Raw genomic sequence first — 26319 nt, forward strand, 5'->3', positions numbered from 1 at the left:
ATGGGAAATGACATCACCACAAACTCCAGGAACCCCATCCTGGAGAAAGATATAAATAGAAAGCAGGAGACAACAGCTTCGTTTCACTTGGAGGTCACCACTGATGATGTTACCTAGCCAGGTAATGAAACGTCTGGATACCAAACCTACAGCTCAGCGAGCAAACCTACACACTAAAATCTGTGTTTTTCAAATACATGGGTAAGACAAATTCATTTGCTTCCACAGCCTCTAGTTTAGACTCAGACACTGTATGAGCCATACATTATAGAGAAGTACAGCATGGAAACAGACCCTTCAGTCCAACTTGTCGATGCTAGCTAGATGCTCGAAATAAATCTAGTCTCATTTGCCAACATTTTGCCCATATCCCTCTAAACCTTTCCTATTTATATAGCCATCCAGGTGCCTTTTAAATGTTGTAATTGTACCAGCCTTCACCACTTCCTCTGGCAGCTCATTCCATATACGCACCACCTTTTATGTGAAAGGTTGCCCTTAGGTCCCTTTTAAATCCTTCTCCTCTCACCATAAACCTATGCCCTCTTCTTTTGGACTCCGCTATCCTGGGGAAAAGAACTTGGCTATTCAGCCTATCCATACTCCTCACCATTTTATAAACTTCTATAACATCACCCCTCAGCCTCTAATGCTCCAGGGAAAATAGCCCCAGTCTCTTCAGCCTATCCCTACAGCTCAAACCCTCCAACACTGGCAACATCCTTGTAAGTCTTTTCTGAACCCTTTCAACTTTCACAACATCCTTCCTATATCACAAAGACCAGAATTGAATGCATTATTCCAAAAGTGGTTTCACCAATTATCTTTACAATCACAATATGACCTGCCAACTCCTACATTCAATGCACTCACCAATAAAGGCAAGCATACCAAAGGCCTTCTTCACCACCCTGTCTACCTGCAACTCCACTTTCAAGGAGCTATGAACTTGCTTGTGGCTTTGCAATTTGTTAAAGTTACCTGCAAAGGATAAATGAGACATTCTGAAGCTCATTTTTAATCACAGTGGACAGCTGGGTTGCAGCATGTTCACAACTGTAGGAAAAACATGTTTAGGGAGCTATAGTTTTGTTTCCAGTTGCCAGTTATGAGTCAAGCTTTAGATTTCTTAGAAACACTGAATTTGATGGAAAAAAATACACTTCCCAATAGAAGTATATTCAAACGTTTAATCACTTTTGAATTTTTAAATTTCACGTAAATACAAAGTTTGAGTTAATTGCCTTGTCTGAACTGTGACTAACACTGAAAATATGTTAATTATGTGCAGAGAAGATCATACAAAAAATACACAAGATCACATTTAAGATATAATATTGAATTAGTTCAGCTTAATAACATTTTGTAATTATTCTCCACATGGGCAATAATCTCAATATCAAGTGGCAGTTCTTTCTTAAAATTCAACAATGCTGACAGTTAGATTCAGTTACAAATAGGATAAAAATTTTAAAAAACTTCAAATTCAAACCTAACTTGTTCACTTCCACTTCTAGTAAAAACGTTAACTGGAGATAAACCCATTTCTAGAATGCAAGTTAAATACTTCAATGAATCTATGTGGCTCAGCTCTTTTCATAGAGTCCCTAGAGTTCAGAAAGAGGACATTTGGACCATTAAGTCTGCACCAGGAACATCCCCCTCCCAACAGCCATAACCCCACCTTCTCATGGCTAATCCACCTAGCCTACATATCCTTGGACAATTTAGCACGGCCAGTTCACTTCACCTGCACAGGAAAGTGGAGCACCAGCAGAAACCCACACAGACACAGAGAGTACATGCAAACTCCACATAGACAGTCTCCCAAGGCTGGAATTGAACCCAGATCTCTAGAGCTGAGACAGCAATGCTAACCACTCTGCCACTGTACTATCCTTTTCTTCAAACTTAAAATGTTGGCCAAGCATATTTCCTAAAAAATCCTCTGGGAAGTGAACAATGCCATTCATTTAACCCAAAGTTGTTGATGTACTCAGTAAGTAGGAGTAATCCTAGATCAGAGTCAAGTGGAGCACTGTTTCCCACTTACAACTTGAGGAAATGACATCAATTCTGAATTTATGTTTTGACATTGGGGCAGTGATTTGACCAAGTACTGCTGAAAATTTAACATTTAATTAAGATTCATTCAGTGCACATAAAGTGCGGTTTATTTTGTTTTCAAATCCAATCAATTAAAAAATTAGTCAAATATCCCCTATTTTACATTTGAAGCTCACTATAATTTTAAAATGTAGATGAAATATTGAAGAATGTTTTTAGTGTATAATAGTATAACAGTTGCTGAATGTATTCTTTATTAACTTGTGCTAATAAACACTTCTGAACTTAATCAGAATCTTATGTTCATATCCATAAATTGACAGCAACCAATGCCAATTCTCAAAGTTGATGCTACTCTACGCTTATTATTACTTGCGTATTTTAATTTCTTCTTGTAACCATGTAACTATTCATTTTAAGTTCGTCAAAATATTCATTGTTTCTCTATTTCGCATATCAACTGAACATAATTTTTATTTGTTCTCATGTAGCTATATCTTTTCTATAACGTCACATATTACCTGGAATACTGCGCTGTCAATTAAAAATTGACCATTGAAAAATACAACAGCATGACTAGTATAGTTGGGTAGGTTTTAGAATAGGAGAAAGTGAGGAATGCAGATGCTGGAGATCAGAGCTGAAATGTGTTGCTGGTAAAGCACAGCAGGTCAGGCAGCATCCAAGGAGCAGGAAAATGTTCAGGAACATTTCCTGAAGAAGGGCTTATACCCAAAACGTCGATTCGCCTGCTCCTTGGATGCTGCCTGACCTACTGTGCTTTTCCAGCAATTCATTTTCAGCTAGGTTTTAGAATATAAGAGTAGAGTTGCCATCTCATTAAAGAGAGACAATTGGTGGTGATTTAAGCTAAAGATCAATAGGCCTCAGGCAACAGGAAAGGTTTAAGAAGGAAAAATCTTTCATAGCAACCTCAGCTGGTGTGGGAATTGAACACATGCTGTTGACACCACTATGTTCCATTACAAACCACCTATCCAGCCAAATGAGTTAACTGACACAAAGTTTTAGTATACAATCGATGAATAGTATACATATTGCATTTAATGTTGAGCATAAACAGAATTGTTTTCTAAGTTATTGTTCATGACAAGATATCTTATTGTCACAGCATAAACTCCAAATTTAACTTCTCAAAACTGTAAAATGAAATAAAGTTATACTTCCTCTAACGTTCCAGCAGAAGCTTGCACTGTAAAGGATGCAATAGCAATCTGCTCTTTCACTTCTTGCCAGGCTTTGTGTTCATCTGCAGCATTTGCTATGTCGAACAAAGCATCATAGATTCCTGGAAAAGATTCTCCTGCATACTTATTATGAGCACTGGGAGCATAAATGATGTGCCTATGGGAGAAAAAGGAAATTAAAAATGTCAAATGCCATGTTTATCAATTACATTAAATACAAGCATTCAGCTTGCATTAGTGTTGCCTGGTTATAATGTGATGTGCTTACTGAAATTAATCTGTCAAGATAGACATTGATCAGCTGTGAAGACTTAACAAATTATACTTTCTTAAAATAAAACAATTGTTATCACATTCATTCCTAGAGTGGAAAGTTTCAAAATATACTGTTGCATGAGGAAAGAAACCAGAATGAAATGTGTAAATTTTCTACAATATTTTGATGTTATGAAAAGGAATTTGGCAAGTTCACTCCAATGTATGTCATGTCAAGTTCTGGATATTAGATCTCACCCACCCAATGCTTGTTCTCAAAAGAGTGCATTCACAGTACTGTTTTTTAATTAAAGTGTTTGTTATTTAGGAATATGATGGGAACTTTGGGTAGAAATTAGAGGTAAATGGATTTTTGGTTTAAAGTTCTGTGGAGACGAGAAAAGTGTGTGTGTGTGTGTGTGTGTGTGTGTGTGTGTGTGTGTCTGTCTTGGGGGGAGAATATACAGAAATTCACCAAAAGGAAATGCTTGCAACATAGTCAATTCAGTAAAAAATTTAAGTGTGAAGACAGGTTTGATCTTTCAGTGGGGTGCAGTGTCTGGGAAAGGATATTGCTGGCAAACATTTGAATCTTTGTTTTTGCTGATATAAATTGTCACTAACAATTGTCGGGGGAGCACAGTGGTTAGCACTGCTGCCTCACAGTACCAGGGACCCAGGATCAGTTCAAGCCTTGGGTGACTGTGTGAAGTTTGTATGTTCTTCCCCAGCTTATGTGGATTTACATCAGGTGCTCCAATTTCCTCCCACAATCCAAAGATGTGCAGTTTAGGTGTATTGGCTATGCTAAATTGTCGATACTGTCCAGGGATGTGCAAGTTAGGCGGATTAGTCATGGTAAATGTGGAGTAACTGGGATAGGATAGAAGGCTGAGTCCAGATGGGATTCTCTCTAGAGTACTGGTGCAGACTCATTGGCCCTTTCCATTTCTATACATCTTGTTATACTTTTATGAAGCAAGCTTTGTTAAATGTACACTGATAGACTATTGTGAATTTGCTCAGTCACTGATCGTCATGGTAACCAAATTACAAAAAATAAAGCTTGTGATTTATTAAGCCAGGCTTCACATTGCTCTAAATTCAAAGTGCATAATTTGTCATAAAAACAAACAAAAATAACCACTCTTTCAATTAACTTGCTTAATTCATCTTTCTGGGTATTTGGTATTTTCATGAATAACTGAAAAAGACCACGTAAAAAATAATCTAAGCAATTTAAAGACAATAGTACCAAAGAATTGGCTTCAAAATTTGCTGCACCTCAAGTCAAGCTGTTCCAGTACAGCTACCACACACTGGCATCTATCTGACAGCCTGGAAAATTGTCAAGCCATGTCCTTGACACAACAAACAGGACAAATCCAAACCAACCATTTACTGCTCCATCAGTCTACTCTTGATCATCAGTAATGAAAGGTCTCACCAACAGTGCTGTCAAACAGCACCTATTCTGCAAGAACTGCTCACTAATGCCCAGTTTGGGATCCCCAAGGGGCACTCAGTTTCCAACTTCAGGATAGCCTTGTTTCAAACATGGATAAAAGGGCCAAATTCTACAGATGAACTGAGAGTGCCTGTCCTTGACATCAAGAGGGCATCAAGGAGGCCCAGCAAAACTGCAATCAATGGGTTTTAGGGACAAACTCTCCACTGGCAAATAGGAAGATAGCTGTGGTTGCTGGAAATCAGTCATCTGAGCTCCAGGGCGTCTCCACAGGAGTTCCTCAAGGTAGTGTCCTAGACCCAACTACTTTCAGCTGCTTTATAAGGACAGAAGTAGGGATGTTCACCATTGAATTTGCGATGTTCAGCACCATTTGCAACTCCTTGGATACTAAAGAAGTCACATTCAGATCCAATATCCAAGCTTGGGCTGACAAGTGGCAGGTAATATTTGTGCCACACAAATGCCAAACAAAGAGTATCTCCAATAACAGACAATCTTACTATTGCTCCTTGACATTTAATGCTGTAGCCATCACAGAATCCACCACTATCAGCATCCTTGGGGTTATCTTTGAACAGAAACGCAACTGGATTTTCCTACAAAACAGGTAAGAGATAATGAATACTGCAGCAAGTAATTCACCTCTTGTCTCTCCAAAGCCTGTCTAACATCTAAAAGACTCAAATCTGGAATGTGATGGAATACTCTCCACTTGCCTGAATGCGGCAGCTCCAACAATACTCAAGAAACTTGACATCAAACAGAACAAGCAGACCTTTTGATTGGTACCACAAACACTCAGTCACTCCACTGATGCTCAGCTTGTGCACTATCTACAAGATGCATCATAAAGATCCTTAGACATCTTCTTCCAAACCAATGAACATGAACAAAACCATTTAGAAGGACAAGGACAACAGATACATGGGAACACTACCATCTTAGAGTTACCCTCTAAGCCATTTTCCATACTTGGAAATACATTGCTGTTGCTCCAATGTCGTTGGGTCAAAATCCTGTCATTTCCTCTCTAATGGCATTGTGGGTCTTCCAAACCACAAGGACTGCAGCAGTTCAATGTAGGTTACCACCATTTCCTGATGGTAACGAGGAGCAGGCAATAAATGCTGGCCCAGCCAGTGACACCCACATCATACAAATGAATGAATGAAAGAAAGAAGATCAGTTAGTCCACTGAATCTCTATCATGGCACTTAAGTGTAACTTCGGCATAGCATCATTTGTATCCTATTCTTCGCAAAAAGGACCTAAGTGGTAACTTTTTCATGCAGAGGGTGGTGTGTGTTTGAAATGCACTGCAAGAGGAAATAGTGGAGGCTGGTACATTTAAAAGGCATCTAAATGCATTCATGAATAGGAAAGGTTTAAAGGGAGATGGGCCAAGTGCTGGAAAATGGGACTAGATTAGATTAGGATATCTGGTCGGCATGGACTAATCGTAAGGAAGGGTCTGTTTCCGTGCTGTACGTAGAACATAACAGTGCAGTATAGGCCCTTCGGCCCTCAATGTTGCACCAAACTGTGGAACCAATCTAAAGCCCATCTAAACTACACTATTCCATTCTCATCCATATGCCTATCCAATGGCCATTTAGTTGCAGTCTTAAAGTTGGCAAGTCTATTACTGTTGAAGGCAGTGGGTTCCACACCCCTACTACTCTGAGTAACGAAACTACCTTTGACAACTGTCCTATATCTATCACCTTTCAATTGAAAGCTATGTACCCTCATACTAGCAATCGCCATCCGAGGAAAAGGGCTCTCACTGTCCAACCTATCAAACCCTCTGATTATCTTGTATGTCTCAATTAAGTCACCTCTCAACCTTTTCTCTCTGATGAAAACAGCCTCAAGTCCCTCAGCCTTTCCTCACAATACCTTCCTTTCATACCAGGCAACATCTTAGTAAATTTCCTCTGCACCCTTTCCAAAGCTTCCACATCCTTCCTATAATGTGGTGACCAGAAATGTATGCAACACTCCAAATGTGGTCACACCAGATCTCATGGTTCTGAAATGCAATCCCTCTACCAATAAAAGCTAACACATCGTATGCCTTCTTAACAACTCTATCAATGTGGGTGGCAACTTGCAAGGATCTACGTACCTGGACACAGATCTCTCTGCTCATCTACACTACCAAGAATCTTACCATTAATCCAGTACTCTGCATTCCTGTTACTCCTTCCAAAGTGAATCACCTCACACTTTTCCACATTAAACACTATTTGCCACCTCTCAGCCCAGCTCTGCAGCTTATCTATGTCTCTCTCTAACCTACAACATCCTTCTGCACTATCCACAACTTGACCGACCTTAGTGTCATCTGCAAATTTACTAATCCATCCTTCTATGCCCTTATCCAGGTAATTTATAGAAATGACAAATATCCTTGCAGAAGCCCAATAGTAACTGAACTCAGGATGAATATTTCCCATCAACCACTAACCTCTTTCAGCTAGTCAATTTTGATCCAAACCACTAAATCACCCTCAATCCCATGCCCCCATACATTTTGCAATAGCCGAGTGTGGGGAGCCGAGCATGACTCAATGTGGGCAGGAAATGCAGGTGTATGGGGGGGAATATTAAGGCAACTTTGCAGATCTTGCTTTGTGTACTGATCTGAGCACAAGGAGGAGTTAAGGAGCTTTTTTCCATAGGGGTGTGATTTCTGTCATTCTGGGCTTGAGGGAATTGTTTCTACTGAGTGTATCTCAAAAAGAATGGAACCCAACTAGCTATTTCCCCACTTGCAGTAACAGATGGAACAGCATTCATTCTGAGTTGCTACATATCACAACTATGATTTTGTGGAGAAAATTGAATTTAATGGGGCTCTCAAAGAACACATTGGGAGATTTAAAATTTAATGTGAACTGTTTTACCAAGCTGACTGGTCACTGCAGACAGAATAAGCTTGAGCCATCAGTTGATTCTAGCAACTCCATTGGTATTCATGCTACTAGTTGCCATTTTCCAAGCTCTGGAATGCTCTTCTTAAGCCTCACCACCTCTCTTATCTATTTTGGAATGCTCATTTAAAACTAAAACTTTGACAGGTTTTTGGTCACCTGTCCCAATACTTACTTTCTCATGTAGTCTGATTTCAATATTGCTCGATAGCTCTCCTGTGAACTGCCTTGAGCTATTTTAAAATAAATTAAGGTGCTTTACAAAAACAAGTTGGGCAGATGTCACAATTGTCAGCAGTCATCAGTCAAGTGGGTGGATACAATGCTGTACTATATGTGTTGCAGGCAATGTCACAAATGCAGCAATTGCCAGTATAGTACATGGCAAACACACTACATGTACTTCAATCGACTGACCATATATTGGCTCAGTGGTTAGCACTGCAGCCTCACAGCACCAGGGTCGCAAGGTTCAATTCCAGCCTTGGGCGTCTGTCTGTGTGGAGTTTGCATATTCTCCCCGTGTCTGCGTGGGTTTCCTCCGGGTGCTCCGGTTGCGTCCCACAGTCCAAAGATGTGCAGGTCAGGTGAACTGGCCATGCTAAATTGTTAGGTGCATTAGTCAGATGGAGATGGGTCTGGGTGGGTTACTCTTTGGAGGGTCGGTGTGAACACAGAGTCATAGAGATTACAGCATGGAAACAGACCCTTCGGTCTAACCCGGCCATGCAGACCAGATACCCCAACCCAATCTAGTCCCACCTGCCAGCACCTGGCCCATATCCCTCCAAACCCTTCCTATTCATATACCCATCCAAATACCTCTTAAATGTTGCAATTGTACCAGCCTCCACCACATCCTCTGGCAGCTCATTCCATACACGTACCACTCTCTGCGTGAAAAATTGCCCCTTATGTCTCTTTTATATCTTTCCCCTCTCACCCTAACCTATGCCCTCTAGTTCTGGACTGCCCGATCCCAAGGAAAAGACTTTGTCTATTTATCCTATCCATGCCACTCATAATTTTGTAAACCTCTATAAGGTCACCCCTCAGCCTCCAACACTCCAGGGAAAATGATTCCAGCCTGTTCAGCCTCTCCCTGTAGCTCAGATCCTCCAACCCTGGCAACATCCTTGTAAATCTTTTCTGAACCCTATTGTGGCTCTGTTTGCTGAGCTGGGAATTTGTGTTGCAGACGTTTCATCCCCTGTCTCGGTGACATCCTCAGTGCTTGGGAGCCTCCTGTGAAGCACTTCTGTGATGTTTCCTCCGGCATTATACCACTATAAATGCCGGAGGAAACATCACAGAAACACTTCACAGGAGGCTCCCAAGCACTGAGGATGTCACCATGACAGGGGACGAAACGTCTGCAACACAAATTCCCAGCTCGGCGAACAGAATCACAACAATGAGCACCCGAGCGACAAATCTTCTCAAAAACTTCTGAACCGTTTCAAGTTTCACAAGGAAGGAGACCAGAACTGCATGCAATATTCCAACAATGGCCTAACCAAAGTCCTGTACAGCCGCAACATCACCTCCCAACTCCTGTACTCAATACTCTGACCAATAAATGAAAGCATACCAAACTCCGCCTTCACTATCCTATCTACCTGCGACTCTTTCAAGGACCGATGAACCTGCACTCCAAGGTCTCTTTGTTCAGCAATGCTCCCCAGGACCTTACCATTAAATGTATAAGTCCTGCTAAGATTTGCTTTCCCAAAATGCAGCACCTTGCATTTATCTGAATTAAACTCCATCTGCCACTTCTCAGCCCATTGGCCCATCTGGTCCAGATCCTGTTGTAATCTGAGGTAATCCTCTTCGCTGTCCACTACACCTCCAATTTTGGTGTCATCTGCAAACTTACTAACTGCACCTCTTATGCTCGCATCCAAATCATTTATGTAAATGACAAAAAGTAGAGGGCCCAGCACCGATCCTTGTGGAATCCACTGGTCACAGGCCTCCAGTCTGAAAAACAACCCTCCACCACCACTCTCTGTTTTCTACCTTTGAGCCAGTTTTGTATCCAAATGGCTAGTTCTCCCTGTATTCCATGAGATCTAACCTTGCTAATCAGTCTCCCATGGGGAACCTTGTCGAATGCCTTACTGAAGTCCATATAGATCACATCTACTGCTCTGCCCTCATCAATCTTCTTTGTTACTTCTTCAAAAACTCAATCAAGTTTGTGAGACATGATTTCCCACGCAAAAAGCCATGTTGACTATCCCAAATCAGTCCTTGCCTTTCCAAATACATGTACATCCTGTACCTCAGGATTCCCTCCAACAACTTGCCCACCACTGAGGTCAGGCTCACCGGTCTATAGTTCCCTGGCTTGTCTTTACCGCCTTTCTTAAACAGTGGCACCACATTTACCAACCTCCAGTTTTTCGGCACCTCACCTGTGACTATCGATGATACACATATCTCAGCAAGAGGCCCAGCAATCACTTCTCTAGCTTTCCACAGAGTTCTTGGGTACACCTGATCAGGTCCTGGGGATTCATCCACTTTTAACCATTTCAAGACATCCAGCACTTCCTCCTCTGTAATCTGGACATTTTGTAAGATGTCACCATCTATTTCCCAACAGTCTATATTTTCCATATCCTTTTCCACAGTAAATACTGATACTAAATATTCATATGCAAAACTTGACCTACTCTTAGGAAATAAGGCAGGGTAGGTGACTGAGGTGTCAGTGGGAGGGCACTTTGGGGCTAGCGACCATAATTCTATTCATTTTAAAATAGTGATGGAAAAGAATAGACCAGATCTAATAGTTGAAGTTCTAAATTGGAGAAAGGCCAATTTTGACGGTATGAGGCAAGAACTTTCAAAAGCTGATTGGAGGCAGATGTTCGCAGGTAAAGGGATGTTTGGAAAATGGGAAGCCTTCAGAAATGAGATAACAAGAATCCAGAGAAAGTATATTCCTGTCAGGGTGAACGGGAAGGCTGGTAGGTATAGGGAATGCTGGATGACTAAAGAAATTGAGGGTTTGGTTAAGAAAAAGAAGGAAGCATATGTCAGGTATAGACAGGTTAGATTGAGTGAGTCCTTCGAAGAGTATAAAGAAAGTAGGAGTATACTTAAGAGGGAAATCAGGGGGGCAAAACGGAGACTTGAAATAGCTTTGGCAAATAGAATTAAGGAGAAGCCAAAGTGTGTTTACAAATATATTAAGGACAAAAGTGTAACTAGGGAGAGAATAGGGCCCCTCAAAGATCAACAAGGCCACAGAAAATGGGGGAGATACTCTCCCCATTTTGAGGGGCCCTATTCTCTCCCTAGTTACACTTTTGTCCTTAATATATTTGTAAACACACTTTGGATTCTCCTTAATTTTATTTGCCAAAGCTATTTCAAGTCTCCGTTTTGCCCCCCTGATTTCCCTCTTAAGTATACTCCTACTTTCTTTATACTCTTCGAAGGACTCACTCAATCTATCCTGTCTATACCTGACATATGCTTCCTTCTTTTTCTTAACCAAACCCTCAATTTCTTTAGTCATCCAGCATTCCCTATACCTACCAGCCTTCCCGTTCACCCTGACAGGAATATACTTTCTCTGGATTCTTGTTATCTCATTTCTGAAGGCTTCCCATTTTCCAAACATCCCTTTACCTGCGAACATCTGCCTCCAATCAGCTTTTGAAAGTTCTTGCCTCATACCGTCAAAATTGGCCTTTCTCCAATTTAGAACTTCAACTATTAGATCTGGTCTATTCTTTTCCATCACTATTTTAAAATGAATAGAATTATGGTCGCTAGCCCCAAAGTGCCCTCCCACTGACACCTCAGTCACCTACCCTGCCTTATTTCCTAAGAGTAGGTCAAGTTTTGCATCTTCTCTAGTAGGTACATCCACATACTGAATCAGAAAATTGTCTTGTACACACTTAAGAAATTCCTCTCCTTCTAAACCTTTAACACTATGGCAGTCCCAGTCGATGTCTGGAAAGTTAAAATCCCCTACCATAACCACCTTTTTATTCTTACAGAGACATATTGGGCCGAACGGCCTATTTCTACACTGTAAGGAATCTAATCTAATCTAATCGATCAAAAACCAAGAGGTATAGTCCTCAGTCAAGTCAATGGAGAAAGCTTTCAGTCAGGTGGTCCAATACAGTAAGTAAGGTTTGAAAACGGTCAGTTAGTAGTTTGAGGTATTCAGGATTAGAAGTTTGTCTCATTACAGTATAGATAGGGGGCCACAATCAGTCCTGCAGGTTTAGTGCAATTAATCATATTTAGTGTATATTAAGCCAGTCAGGGAACTGCAGAGAGATTGGTCTTGGGCGCCATCACCCATCAGTTGGAACTGTCTGTCCAAGTCAGTTCTGGGGATCAGCTCAATAAAAATCTAGCAGGCTTTTATCAGAGGCCAGTGCTGTAGCAAGGAATTCAGGGAAAAGTCAATTCTGGGAACTGGAGGCAGCATACTGGGGTGCAGAGAGGTCACTAACTGTAAAGCAGGGAAACTCAATACATAATGTGGGACAGTATAGTACATTTGGAGGACATTTATCACTGCAGGAATGAGGGTGGTCCAGCATAGCCACAAACAAAAACAGAAATCGCTGGAAAAACTCAGTAGGTCTGGCAGCTTCTGTGGAGAGAACTCACAGTCAATGTCACTGGACCCAAAAAGTTAACTGTGATTTCTCTCCACAGACGCTGTCAAACCTGCTGAGTTCTGCCAGCAATTTCTGTTTTTGTTTCTGATTTCCAGCATCCAGATTTTTTTGTTTGTTTTATTTCGTCCAGCATGGCTGTGGACATGGCTAATCTGTAGGAATGAGTCTGGGTAGGGTAATGTTGAGAGATGAAGAAATATTTGAAAGAGTGGGCATGTGTGGAAGTTCACTGTTGATGGGCTGAACAGAGATTGCAAGGAAGAAAGGGACATGATGGTTTGAATGTGCATTTGGTGAGCCTTGGGGCTTGCTGTGTCAAGTGTAATCTCCATTGCTTTCCATACTCAAAAGATTCATAAACACACAGTGGAAATAGAAAATAGCTGCAATCATATTTGGAGTGGACAGACTATTTTTGTTTGGATTGACCATACAGGTTCTACTTCTGAGCTATGCAAAGCTGTTTCATGTGGCAATTGCATTGATCAGACACTTTCACAGTATAGGTTGAAGTCATCTGTAACCATAATACCCATAATAAATATTTAAGGCAAATGGAATTTTAGCCTTTATTATTAAGGGTGGAGTTAAAAAATTGGGAAGTCTTGTTACAACTGTATAGAGTGTCAGTCAAGCCACAACTGAGTAAGAAAGGATGTACTGGCACTGGAGGTGTTTCTAAAGAGATTTATTAGACTGATTCCTGGGAAAAAAGGGTTGGCTCATCAAAAATGACTAAAAGAAATTAGCCTTTATTCACTAGAAGTGTAGAAATGATCTTGTTGAGATGTGTAAGATTCTGTGAGGGCTTGACAGGCTAAGTGCGGAGAGTATGTTAGTATGTTTCCATAGGCAGGGGTGGGATGGAGAATCTTGAACTGGGGGACACAGTTACAGAACATGGGACACTCTTTTAAAACTGAGATCCCGTAAGAGGGTAGTTAATGTCTGGAATTATCAGGGAATTGTGGAGGATAGATCACTGAAAGAATTGAATTACACGGTAGATTTTTTAAATATCACAATAATGGCTGTGATGAACCGGCACGAAAGATAAGCGAAGGCCTGAGGCAGATGAGGTGTGATCTTGTTGAATGGTAGGGCAGGCTTGAGCAGCCAAATGGCATACCCCTGCTTCTATTTCCTAAGTAATCTCCACAAAAACCTGAGAGGGAGAATGCAATGACTGACACTTCAAAGAAAAGTATTTGTCCTGAATTTGCTAAGCATACATTTTCTTCAATAATCTCTAAAATTTATTATTGACAAACTCCTGTTTTGCTTCAATTGGCTCAATCTTGTCTGAACAAAGACATTTTTAACATCACTACGATTGCTGGCAATTGGAGTTACTGAATCCAAGTTATACCAATCACAATAATTGAGTTATATTTGTCAAATTAAGGCAAGAAGATTGCCAAACACCAGGCATCTGCACAGCCACTGGAAGAAGATCCTCTCTGTTCTCAGCCATAAATGACATTGTCAAACTACACAGACAGACAGAGGAATATCAAGTAGGTGTGCTAGAGAGCCTCAGTGGTTGGAATGAAAGATAGACTAATCATTCAACATTTTCACTACTGTGGTGGCTCCAGCATGTGAGATCTGGCTGTCTCTGTGAAAATGCAAGCAGGAGGCTGGAAGAGCACTGCAAGCTAAACAGCATCAGAGAAGTCGACTTTTCAGGTATAACTCTTCTTCAGGAATGGAAATGGGATTGGAGGAGCTGCAGACAAAGAGAAGTGGGAAAAGGATTATGGGTGGGGAGAGGGGCACAGTGGTGAGGTAGTGATAGGTGAATACAGTGCTAGGTACAACCTGGCAAGTTGATAAGAGGAATGAATCCGGTTGGTAGCTCGAAGGAGGGTTGGTCAGAGGAATGGAAGGGAGGGGGCGGGACTGGGAAGGAAGTCAGAGGATGGGGGGGGAATGTTATTTGAAATTGGAGAACTTAGTGTTGCGACCTCCAGCCTGTAGGCTGCCCAGGTGGAAGACAAGGGCAGCCACCTTGGAGACATAGGTCCAGGAGTGGTGATGGTGACATACTGGTAACAACACTGGACTAGTTTTCCCGGGTCTCTGAACCATTATATGGTTCAAGCAATGAAGTGATGCCTGAGTCGGGCCAAGAGCAGCACTGATGATGTTGGGGCTGGTGCTGTGCCAGTGCAGAATTGAGTTGATGTAGGATTCAGTAAGAGCATTCCCTCTGACCATGGCAACCCTGCACAGAGAACAAGTGGCACCATGTAAAGAGAAGCTTGTTGTTCAGCACAGCCACTCTATAAGTTGCAACAACCACTGAAAGGACAAATCACCAGGTAACTGTTCACCTTCACTGATTGATTCCTTTTTTGTATCATCAAATTTCTTTATTATGGAGAGGAAACCTGGAAATACAATGTCAGTAGTGGCAGGTCAGGTTAGTAATGGAACACAAATGCATGGAAATAAGCTAGTCACCACTTAAATGGTGAGAATCTGACCTTGTCACGTAAGTCATGAGAACTAAATCAAGTGATGTTTTCTTCATGTCGGATATCTGACTTTGGACTCTAGTCTAAGTCAGCTTATCCATTTCCCTTGCACCTCAGGGAAGGGAAAATTCCACCTATGACTGCAAATCGGCTCTAGACTAGATGGTTATGGTAGATTGCCATGTCCTCAATTTTTCAGCAATTTGCCCAGTATCACTGTAAAACAAATTATAGACAAAATTTCTAATCTTTGTGATTCAATTACCCCTTTTCAGGTAGTTTGTAGTTTTATTTTAAAGATCCCTAAGATGAATCAATAATGGATAAAACAGCACGATTAGTACAGTCTGTTACCAAGTTAAAAAGGAAATAGAAAATATAATGGACTAACTAAGCTAAATGTTGCTTAGCAAGTCAATGAAACAGAACATCATCTGATAACTGAAACCTAGGCAATGCTGGATATCATTGCTGGATTCTGACCATACCAGCTCTTACCTGTAGAAGGGTCTCCCAGGTAATCCCATATGGTGGATAAAGGATCTTTCTAGGAGCATCAACTGGTCATTTATTATTCGTACAGCGAGTGGGCTACAAAAGACATTGACCAAGTGAATGCAGTTATAGATGTAGACGTACATATAAATAACATTGTTATATTTGCTCCAATAGGAAAGTTGCATTTGGAAATTCTATTTCCTAACAAACAGCAAGTGTTTGACCAAACCAATTAGCTTTTTTTTGTAAGGAATGACTTGAAATCCAGGTACTACCATTAATGAGGAGAAAGTGAGGTCTGCAGATGCTGGAGATCAGAGCTGAAAATGTGTTGCTGGAAAAGCGCAGCAGGTCAGGCAGCATCCAAGGAACAGGAGATTCGACGTTTCGGGCATAAGCCCTTCTTCATTCCCGAAACGTCGAATCTCCTGTTCCTTGGATGCTGCCTGACCTGCTGCACTTTTCCAGCAACACATTTTCAGCACTACCATTAATGAGCATGATTTGTGTGATTAAAAATATTTAGAGACACAAAATGAGGCTCTTGCTGAAACATGGCTTAAAGGCAAAAATACGTCTTGGATTTTCAAGATGGAGACATTATTTTATACATGCTGTATCATCTTTCCCTATAAGCAAATGATCATCATTGTTAGAGATTAGATGTCGAATTCATGTGTGCGTAGGAGAACTAATATTAGGCAGATTGAGCCTGTAGGTGAATATTCTATAGAGACAAAATTGCATGGAACAATGTCCCCAATATGAGACAAATGTTTATTAACAAAGAAGTTGTACTGTCATTAAAAAGCAGTAGCATAATACTTTCAATAATGAATTGTAGAATTAACTTTTAATATTGACATTGCTAGTCCACCAAAACTTTTCAGCTGTGTCAGCCATTATTTATATGAAATACACCCAAAACACACAACATTTTTTAAGTTGGAGACACAGGTGAAGTGGTGGTTGGGTACAAGTACCTTACACAATCCAAAGGAAATATCAGCTGTCTTTTCATCCTTCCAAACATGATGCGATGTAGACAATTCCTGCCAATGGCTAACTAATATGGATGATGTTTAGTCACAGTACAATAGTAATATTATGAGGTAAATAGTCTGGAGGCATCAATCAAGGACTATGGTGGTGATATGAGGTACTTACATTTCTCACTTAAATACCTGGACCCCAGAAAATATTTGAAAAAGTGTATCATAGACTCATAGACATAAATCAAAGTCTATCATTGTTAAGGGTGTGATTTCATTATTTTCAAGCCAGACATCATAGGGCCAGATTAGATGCATTAGCTCATATTTATTTTATTCCCTTTTCATAATCATTAAGAAGAAGGCTAAGAGGGGATTTGATAGAGACATACAAGATGATCAGAGGATTAGCTAGGGTATACTGTGAAAGTCTTTTTCCTAGAATGATGACGTCAGCTTGTATGAGGGGGCATAGCTACAAATTGAGGGGCGATAGTTTTAAGACAGATGCCAGAGGCAGGTTCTTTATTCAGAGAGTGATAAGGGCGTGGAATGCCCTGCCTGCCAATGTAATTAACTCAGTCACATTAGGGAGATTTAAACAATCCTTGGATAAGCACATGGATGATGATGGGAGTTCAGCGCAACATCGAGGGCCGAAGAGCCTGTTCTGCGCTGTATTGTTCTATGTTCTATTTCAATGCTGAATTCATGCACTACATTTGTGGTTAAAATCATGACAAACTATTCAGCTGTCCAGGATTGAATAGTACACTTTCCAGCTGTTGCCTTCCATGTAAGGGATCTACATGAGGGAGAGGTGAACAATTTCTAATCCAATTTGTCTCAAATTTTGTTGGTTCATGTACAATATAGGACAAAAAGCCATAGTCCATTTTCCTATAAGACAAGGTCATAAATAAAGATATGGAGAAGATGTAACCGCAGTAAGGGGAAGGGGGGTGTCATGCGTAAGTTTCAACTTTATTATATTCCCATAGGTTTTAGAACTCACTCTGTGACATCGATCTTTTCCAGCCGTTTGTGAAAATCAGTGGCAATGCGAGTAAAATTATGTACAGCTGAAAAGAGAGAGTCTGAAACAGAAGAGCAGATTTTAGCAAAACTTTTGATTGCCTGTAAAGGCTAATAATATTCTGCTGATGTTAAGTTTTTTAGTGTTAGTTTTTAATAGGCAACCAATGTAAGAGCTTCAGATTGAGTGCTGTCAGTCTCTTAATGTCTATGTAATTCTCCTACATAAAAAACTTATTCTTTCCCTTTGTAACCATTACAAACCAAAACCCCTGCCTCAATTATTTACAAAAGCAATAGTTAGTAGTGGTCTTGCTGTTTCCATTTACATCCTCTAGGCCACCTCTTTGTTTCTTGTTCCATTATCATTAATTTTTGGCTTGCTCAATCATATCTTTTATCAGTTAATCTCACCTGACTTCAAACAATCACAGACTTCTTTTTGCTTTTCATTTGCCTACACAGCCCTTAATCCAACATTTGCAGTCTCTGTAACTAACCCTGAATCTCTATATATCTCTCAAGTTAACTTCCCTCTCCACACCTTCTGATCAACATGCCGTGCATTTCCAACTTGTTTTCATTTTAGATTTTGTTTGTGTAGTTGTAGAACTGTAACAACAATCAATAGACAATAAGCAGCAACTAATTTGTAACTAATTGATAATCCCATTCAACAGCACCAGAGGGAGATGTCTGTCTTGCTACTGAATGTATATCTGTGAGCTTAAGAGAAAGCATTGGTTGAATTGAAGAGTTCAAAAATAGCATCACAAACTTGCTGATTGAACTGCCTGCTCTATATACATTTAGCAGATATTAGCTGAACATGTTAATTCTTCAATTATATTATGACTAGTGCAATTCGCAAAAGAAATAAGTGCGCTATTTTGGTTAGCACCCCTCTGGTTCTGCCAAGTCTAACTGTGTGGCAGCAAAATTTGAACTGGACATGCAAGTTAGAATTATCAACACCAGATAAAGACATGAAAAAAAATGATGGGATTAAGAGAGAGAGGGAAAGAAAGAAACTGTAAAAGTTAACTTTCTATACTAGAGAGATTGTTTGGCAGCAATTAGGGCTCATTACACCATTAAAAAATATATGCACTGGAATGGCCAAACCATTCTTCCAAGAATTATGGGTACATAATCAAATTAAGTACAGCAACATCATGGCTTCCATGCTTTCAATACCCCATCTTTCTACAAGATACTACTAAAGCAAGTTTTCTGCAGGAGTTGAGTAAAGTTCTGATTTACTCAGAATCCCCACAGTGCAGATAGAGACTACTTGGCCTATTGCATCTGCACTGACCCTATCTCTGTAAGCCCACATTTACCACGAGGAGAAAGTGAGGACTGCAGATGCTGGAGATCAGCTGAAAATGTGTTGCTGGAAAAGCGCAGCAGGTCAGGCAGCATCCAAGAAACAGGAGATTCGACGTTCTTCAGGGCTTATGCCCGAAATGTCAAATCTCCTGTTCCTTGAATGCTGCCTGACCTGCTGCACTTTTCCAGCAACACATTTTCAGCACATTTACCACGGCCAATTCAGCTAGTCTATGCATCCCTACAGATAATTTAGCATGGCCAATCCATGTAATCTGCACATCTTCAGATTGCGGGAGGAAACCACAGTAGTTGGTAAAAACTCACGCAGACATGGGGAAGCACGCAAACTCTAGTACTTGACCCATATCCTGCAAAACACTTCCTATTCATATACCTATCCAAATGCCTTTTAAATGTGGTAATTGTACCATCCTCCACCACTTCCTCTGACAGCTCATTCCATACACGCATGTCCCTTTGCATGAAAAGGTTGCCTTTTAAATCTTTCCCCTCTCATCCTAAACCTATGCCCTCTAGTTTTGGACTCCCCCAACCCAGGGAAAAGACCTTGTCTATTTACCCTATCCATGCCCCTCATGATTTTATAAACCTCTATAAGGTCACTCCTCAGCCTCAGATGCTCCAGGGAAAACAGGCCTGGTCTTTCCTGTAGCTGAAACCCTCCAACCCTGGCAACATTCTTGTAAATCTTTTCTGAACCCTTTCAAGTTTTACAACATCCTTACTATAGGAGAGAGACCACAATTGCACACAATATTCCAAAGGTGGCCTAGCCAATGTCCTGTACAGCCGCAACCTGACCTCCCAATTCCTATACTCAATGCTCTGACCAATAAAGGAAAGCATACCAAATGCCTTCTTCACTGTCCTATCTACCTGAGAGTCTATTTTCAAGGAGCAATGAACCTGCATTCCAAGGTATATTTGTTCAGCAACACTTCCTAAGACCTTACCATTAAGTAAATAAGTCTTGTCCTGATTTGCCATTCCAAAATGCAGCACGTTACGTTTGTCTAAAGTAAGCTCCATCTGCCACTCCTCATCCCATTGGCCCATCTGATCAAGATCCCATTGTACTCTGAGGTAACCTTCTTCGCTATCCACTGCACCTCCAATTTTGGGGTCATCTGCAAACTTACTAACCATTACCTGCTATGTTCACATCCAAATCATTTATATAAATAATAAAAAGCAGTGGACCCAGCGCCGATCGTTGTGGCACTCCACTGGTCACAGGCGTCCAGTCTGAAAATCAACCCTCCACTACCTTTGAGCCAGTTCTGTATCCAAATGGTTAGTTCTCCCTGTATTCCATGTGATCTAACCTTGCTAATCAGTCTACCTTGAGAAACCTTGTTGAACGCCTTACTGAAGTCCATGTAGATCACATCCACTGCTCTGCCCTCGTCAATCCACTTCATTACTTCTTCAAAAAATTCAAATCAAGTTGGAAAGACATTATTTCCCATGCACAAACCACGTTGACTGTCTCTAATCAGTTCTTGCCTTTCCAAATACATATAAATCCTGTACCTCAAGATTCCTCCATCGGTGTCAGCCGCACCGTTCTATAGTTCTCTGGCTTTGCCTTACCATCTTCCTTAAATAGTGGCACCATGTTAGCCAACCTCCAGTCTTCCAGCACCTCACTTGTGACTATCAATGTTCCAAATATTTCAGCAAGAGCCTTCTTCCCTTGCTTCCCACGGAGTTGTAGGGCACATCTGATCAGGGTCTGGGGATTTATTCACCTTTATGTGTTTTAAGACATCCAGCACTTCCTCCTTTGTAATACGGGCATTTTTCAAGATGTCACTATCTAATTCTCCACATTCTGTATCTTCCACATCCTTCTCCACAGTAAACACTGATGCAAAATACACATTTAGTAACTCCCCAATCTTCTGCGTTTCCACACATAGGCTGCCTTGCTGATCGTTGAGGCCTTATTCTCTCCCTAATTACTCTTTTGTCCTTAATGTATTTGTAAAATCCCTTTGGATTCTCCTTAACTCTATTTGCCAAAGCTATCTCATGTTTCCTTTTTGCCCTCCTGATTTCCCTCTCGAGTATACTCATACTGCCTTTGTACTCTTCTGAGGATTCACTAGATCTCTGCTGCCTGTACCATACATATGCTCGTTTCTTCTCCTTGACCAAAACCTCAATTTTTCTCATCATCCAGTATTCCATAAAGGCCATAAGACATAGGAGTAGAAATTAGGCCATTCAGTTCTTAGAATCTGCTCCGCAATTCAATCATCGCTGATAAGTTTCTCAACCCCATTCTCCCGCTTTTTCACCGTAATCTTTGATTCACTTGATCCTCAAGAACCTATCTACTTCAGTCTTAAATATACCCATTCTCCTGGCTTCCGCAGCCTTCTGTGGCAATAAATTCCATAGATTCGCCAGTGTCTGGCTGAAGACGTTTCTCCTTACCTCCATTCTAAAAGGTTTTCCCTTTACTCTAAAGCAATGCCTTCAGGTCCTAGGCTCTCCTACCAATGGAAACACACATCTACTTTGTCCATGCCTTTCAGTGTTCTGTATGTTTCAATTAGATTCCCCCATATCATTCTGAACTCCGAGTATAAACCCAGAGTCCTGAAACTTTTGTCATATGTTAAGCTTTTCATTCCTGGGATCCCTCTGAAAATGCTCTAGGGCCAGTACATCCTTCCTGAGATAAGGTCCACACTTACTAACCTTGCCTTTCACCCTAACAAGAACATCCTGTCTCTGGACTCTCATTATCACATTTTGAAGGCTTCCCATTTTCCAGCTGTCCCTTTACCTGCGAACATTTGCACTCAATCAACTTTTGAAAGTTCTTGCCTAATACCATCTAAATTGACCTTGCTTCAATTTAGAAGTTTAACTTTTAGATCCAGTCTATTCTGTTCCATCACTATTTTAAAGCAAATAGAATATGGTTGCTGGCCCCAAAGTGCTCCCTCACTGACACCTCAGTCACCTGTCCTGCCTTATTTCCCAAGAGTAGGTCAAGCTTTGCACCATCTCGAGTGGGTACATCCACATACTGAATCAGAAAATGTTCTTGTACACATGTAACAAATTCCTCTCCATCTAAACTCTTAATACTATAGCAGTCTCAGTCCATGTTTGGAAAGTTAAAATCGCCTACCATTACCACCCTATTATTCTTATAGATAATTGAGAACTTCTTTCAAATTTGTTTCTCAATTTCACATTGACTATTTGGGGGTCTATGGTACAATCCCAATAATGTAATCATCCCTTTCTTATTTCACAGTTCCACCCAAGTAACTTCCCTGGACATTATCCCAGTAATATCCTCGCCAAGAACAGCTGTAATGTTATCCCTTATCAAAAACACCACTCCCCATGTTAAGCTGCCAGCCGTGTCCATCCCTGAGCCACATCTCTGAAATCCCAGTCCCATGTTCCTAACCATGCCTTGAGTTCATCTGCCTTCCCTGTTAGGCCTCTTGCATTGGAATAAATGCAATTTAATCTACCAAGTTCCCTACTTTGCTCCTGCCTGCCCTGACTGTTTGACCTGCTCCTTTTCTCAACTGTTATCAGTCTCAGACTGATCTCTTTCCTCACTATCTCCTTGGGTCCTATCCCCCACCTTACTAGTTTAAATCCTCCCAAGCAGCTCTAGCTAATCTCCCTGCCAGTATATTAGTCCCCTTCCAATTCTGGTGCAATCTGTCCTTCTTGTACAGGTCATTTCTACCACAGAATAGATTCCAATGATCCAAATATGTGAACCCTTCTCCCCTACATCAGCTCCTCAGCCACGCATTCATCCGCTCTATCCTCCTATTCCTATCCTCACTAGCTTGTAGCACTGGGAGTAATCCAGATATTACTACCCTGGAGGTCCTCCTTTTTATATTCTGGCCTAACTTCACACATTCTCCTTTCAGAATCTCATCCTTTTTCCTTCCTATGTCGTTAGTTCCAATTTGTACAACAACCACCTGCTGGTCCCACTCCCCTTTGAGAATATTCTGCACTCTCACCGGGATATCTTTGATCCTGGCACTGGGCAGGAAACACACCATTCTGATTTCTCACTATTGGCCGTAGCAATGTCTGTTTGTGCCTCTGACCAGACTCCCCTATCACAATCGTTTGCTTGGAACCTGACGTACCCCTTGCTACATTAAAGCCAGTCTCAGTACCAGAGACTTGGCTGTTTGTGCTGCATCCCTGAGAGTCCATCATCCCCTACATTTTCCACAACATCACACTTATTTGAGATGGGAATAGCCACAGGAGACTCCTGAACTACATGCCTCTCTCCCCTACCTTTCCTGGTGGTAACCCATCTACCTGACTGTATCTGCAGTTATTCTCCCTTCCTATAACTGCCATCCATCACACCTCCTAGACCCTGTAAATTCTTTGTTGCCTCTGCAACTCCAATTGATCCATCCAATCTGATAGGATTCGCAATCAAACACATTTACTGCAGATATAATCCTTAGTAACATGGAAATTCTCCCTAATCTCCCAGATCTGACAGGAAAGCACAACACTCTACTAAAGGCTATCTTGCACCTTAACAATCTACACAAAGTAGCACAACCTTACTGCTCTAAAAAACACTGCTCCAGGCTAGCTTACTACTTAGCACTTAAGTGGAGTTGAAATGCCCATCAGCCAGGATTAAATGGCGGAGTGGACTCGATGGGCCGAATGGCCTTACTTCCACTCCTATGTCTTATGGTCTTTTGTTTTATATTTTTAACCTTTACCCAAGAGAAAAATCTCAATAAAATATATCATTTCTAATACATGTATCACTTTTTGGAAAGTCTGTCAGTGGGATAGAAGAACTAGCACAGTTTAGTATTACTCAAGAATGGTGGATCTTGCTCAATATCTTAGTAAAACAGCACATTCTTTAACAAATGACCCTTCACAACTAAATCCTTTCCAGCAATTGTTACCCATCCTGTCCTACTTCAAAATATAAATCTGTAACGAAATTCCCAAAAATAAATATTAATGTTAAAAGCATCCAGTTGCATTGTGTAAAGCACAGATAATGTCTAGCGAGCAACTGAAAGCTCAAAGTATTAAAGCAATACATACCACAAAATATTAAATGCAAACAAATGTGCATTATTCAAAATACAGCAGAGTTTGCACAGTATTAATTAATTGATCTCAAATTTCATAGAAACTAGCAATACCTATAGCTTTCTGTTCAGTTTTGTGAATGTCTGTGAATTTATTCAAATAGACAACAAACTATCCAAAATAGCATTCCTGAAAATCTATAATGAGGTCCCAGCTTTTCACATAGATTAGTGACTTAGAGAAATAGAACACCGAACTCAGAAGGTAACAAACTTATACAGCTAATAGCTATATATGGTAAGGCTGAGAGCACAGACAGACTAAGAAATTAGAAAAACCTTGATACACTGGTTAGCGTAGGTATAAGTTAAGTGCATGTGTAAGGTTACCCATTTTGGTTGCAACAGACAAATATCAATATTTTCTTCATGATGAAAGCTCTCAAATGGAACAAGTACTGATGTAATGATGTTTGAAAAGCTTTAGGATTGTTTAGCACCTCAACTTAATTCAGTTTTGAAAATTAAAATAGAAGAAATTATAATACACCTACTGATCAGACATTTACTCATTTCTATATTATTAAAATCTCAGTTTATTAGTGTGTTTTCTTCGCAGAGTGATAGGCAATATAAAAATAAAGACAAGGCTTGTTTCTTGAAGATAATATATACTTTCCTATATAAAGTATGCATTTTTCAATAAAATTCAAGCTGTGGGCCAGCAGACTTTAAAAATAAGTCACTAACTTTTAGAACTGGATATTCACTGATGAGTAGTCTATCATTGCAGATCATAAAACATACATCATATCATCTGGGGCTAAGATGCCAAATGAGCACTTGTGGCAGTACAGTACTACATCTTTGTGGAAATCAACAGAGTAGAAACCATTGAATATCAACTAACCAGCCTGTCAGATCTTTCCAACTCAATGTGAAGAAGAACTCAATGGGAAGGAAATAGAAAAGAGAAATAGGAGACGGTGGTGGTTGGTATTAACAAGAGATATGTACAAAGCAACCAAAAAGAACCCACTCTACTCATTATTTTTAAAAAGACAGCAGGTTCCTCCAAGGTCAGCTGTGAATTTCATTGTCTGTTAATTTTTCTTAGATGCATTCCAATGCCCAGAAATACTTGAACTCAAACAGCAAAGGCAGCAGCTGTGCAGATTCACTGCTGCATCAATCAGCAATGTAGGTTTCATTCTCGCTCTCTCTCTCTCACTGACCATGTGGTCTCTTCCTTCTTTTAAAAGTTCTATTGTTTTGATCTTTTTTCCCCAAAGTTTGAAAACAATGCAACAGCTTATCCAACAGCAATTACTGATCCTGGAATTTGAGAAAATCTCCTCCAACACCTAAAATACTTCAAAAAAGAAGCAGCTCTTTACAATTTCTTTTCCCCATCCTCCATCTTGGATTATCCAGATCCCTTTAGGACCTCCTGTGAGGCAGCAGTGCTAATCACTGTTCTAATTTTAACTGCATATGTTTTGCCAGAATTTGCTGTTAAATGTACACTTTGACCAAGGTGAGCACTAGTAGTCTCACTATTATATTGTCACCATTATTTGGAATTCTACTTTACATCTATAACATCATCACAGAAGATCAATGATATTACACATTATTTCTCTCAGATACTGCCTGACCTACTCACTATTTCTAACATTCACTGTTCTTAACTGCATATAAGCTAAAATCTATTTTTCTTTTTGTATTTCACCAGCCTGGGTGATCCGGATATTTGAGAACGAATAATATTGGAAGAGATTACATTGTACAGAGAGCTGTCAGGGCAAAGTCCCGAGGCTGAGATGGAAAGATTCTTGATCAGTAGGGGAACAAGCATTATGGGGAAAGGGCAGAAAAGTAAACAAAAAGAATGTCACATCAGCCATGATTCTATTGGAGCAGGTTTGAGGGGCTGAATGGCCCACACATGTTCCTATTTCTTATAGTCTATGGTCTCGCATTTCATCAAGACCAGAATTTAATTTTATCCATATTGCTGGGATGAAGAGCTCTCCTTATAGCAAGTAGATTCTTAATGAGAATGACCAGTTTATCAGTTCTCATAGCTCCTAGACTTGATCAATTACTACACAGGATGGCTCTTTCACTCCCAGAGGTAAGCCTGGAGACAGGAAAGGCACTTAATGAGATGGGATGATTGGGTATCCAAACTCTGCTCTCTTCCTACATGAATCAGAATTAAATTCTTAGTAGAAGGGCTCAAGGCCTGACTTTCCTGCTCCAATATCAACTAAGGT

General features: G+C 40.5%; 1 protein-coding gene across 1 annotated transcript in view; it reads right to left on the reverse strand.

Moving 5' to 3' along the window:
• Positions 1–1222: 1222 nt before the first annotated feature.
• The window catches only part of naalad2 (N-acetylated alpha-linked acidic dipeptidase 2), a 144898-nt gene continuing 119801 nt past the window's right edge, over positions 1223–26319 (reverse strand). Inside the window, exons 17-19 of the mRNA XM_060825962.1 lie at positions 17584–17665; positions 15577–15669; positions 1223–3432 (exon numbers count right to left, since the gene is read on the reverse strand). Of these exons, the coding sequence (XP_060681945.1) occupies positions 3246–3432; positions 15577–15669; positions 17584–17665 (362 nt within the window). The 3' untranslated portion in view covers positions 1223–3245. The remainder of the gene's footprint in view (positions 3433–15576; positions 15670–17583; positions 17666–26319) is intronic.

This window comes from Hemiscyllium ocellatum, chromosome 6 (assembly GCF_020745735.1).
Source record: "Hemiscyllium ocellatum isolate sHemOce1 chromosome 6, sHemOce1.pat.X.cur, whole genome shotgun sequence".
Taxonomy (NCBI): domain Eukaryota; kingdom Metazoa; phylum Chordata; class Chondrichthyes; order Orectolobiformes; family Hemiscylliidae; genus Hemiscyllium; species Hemiscyllium ocellatum.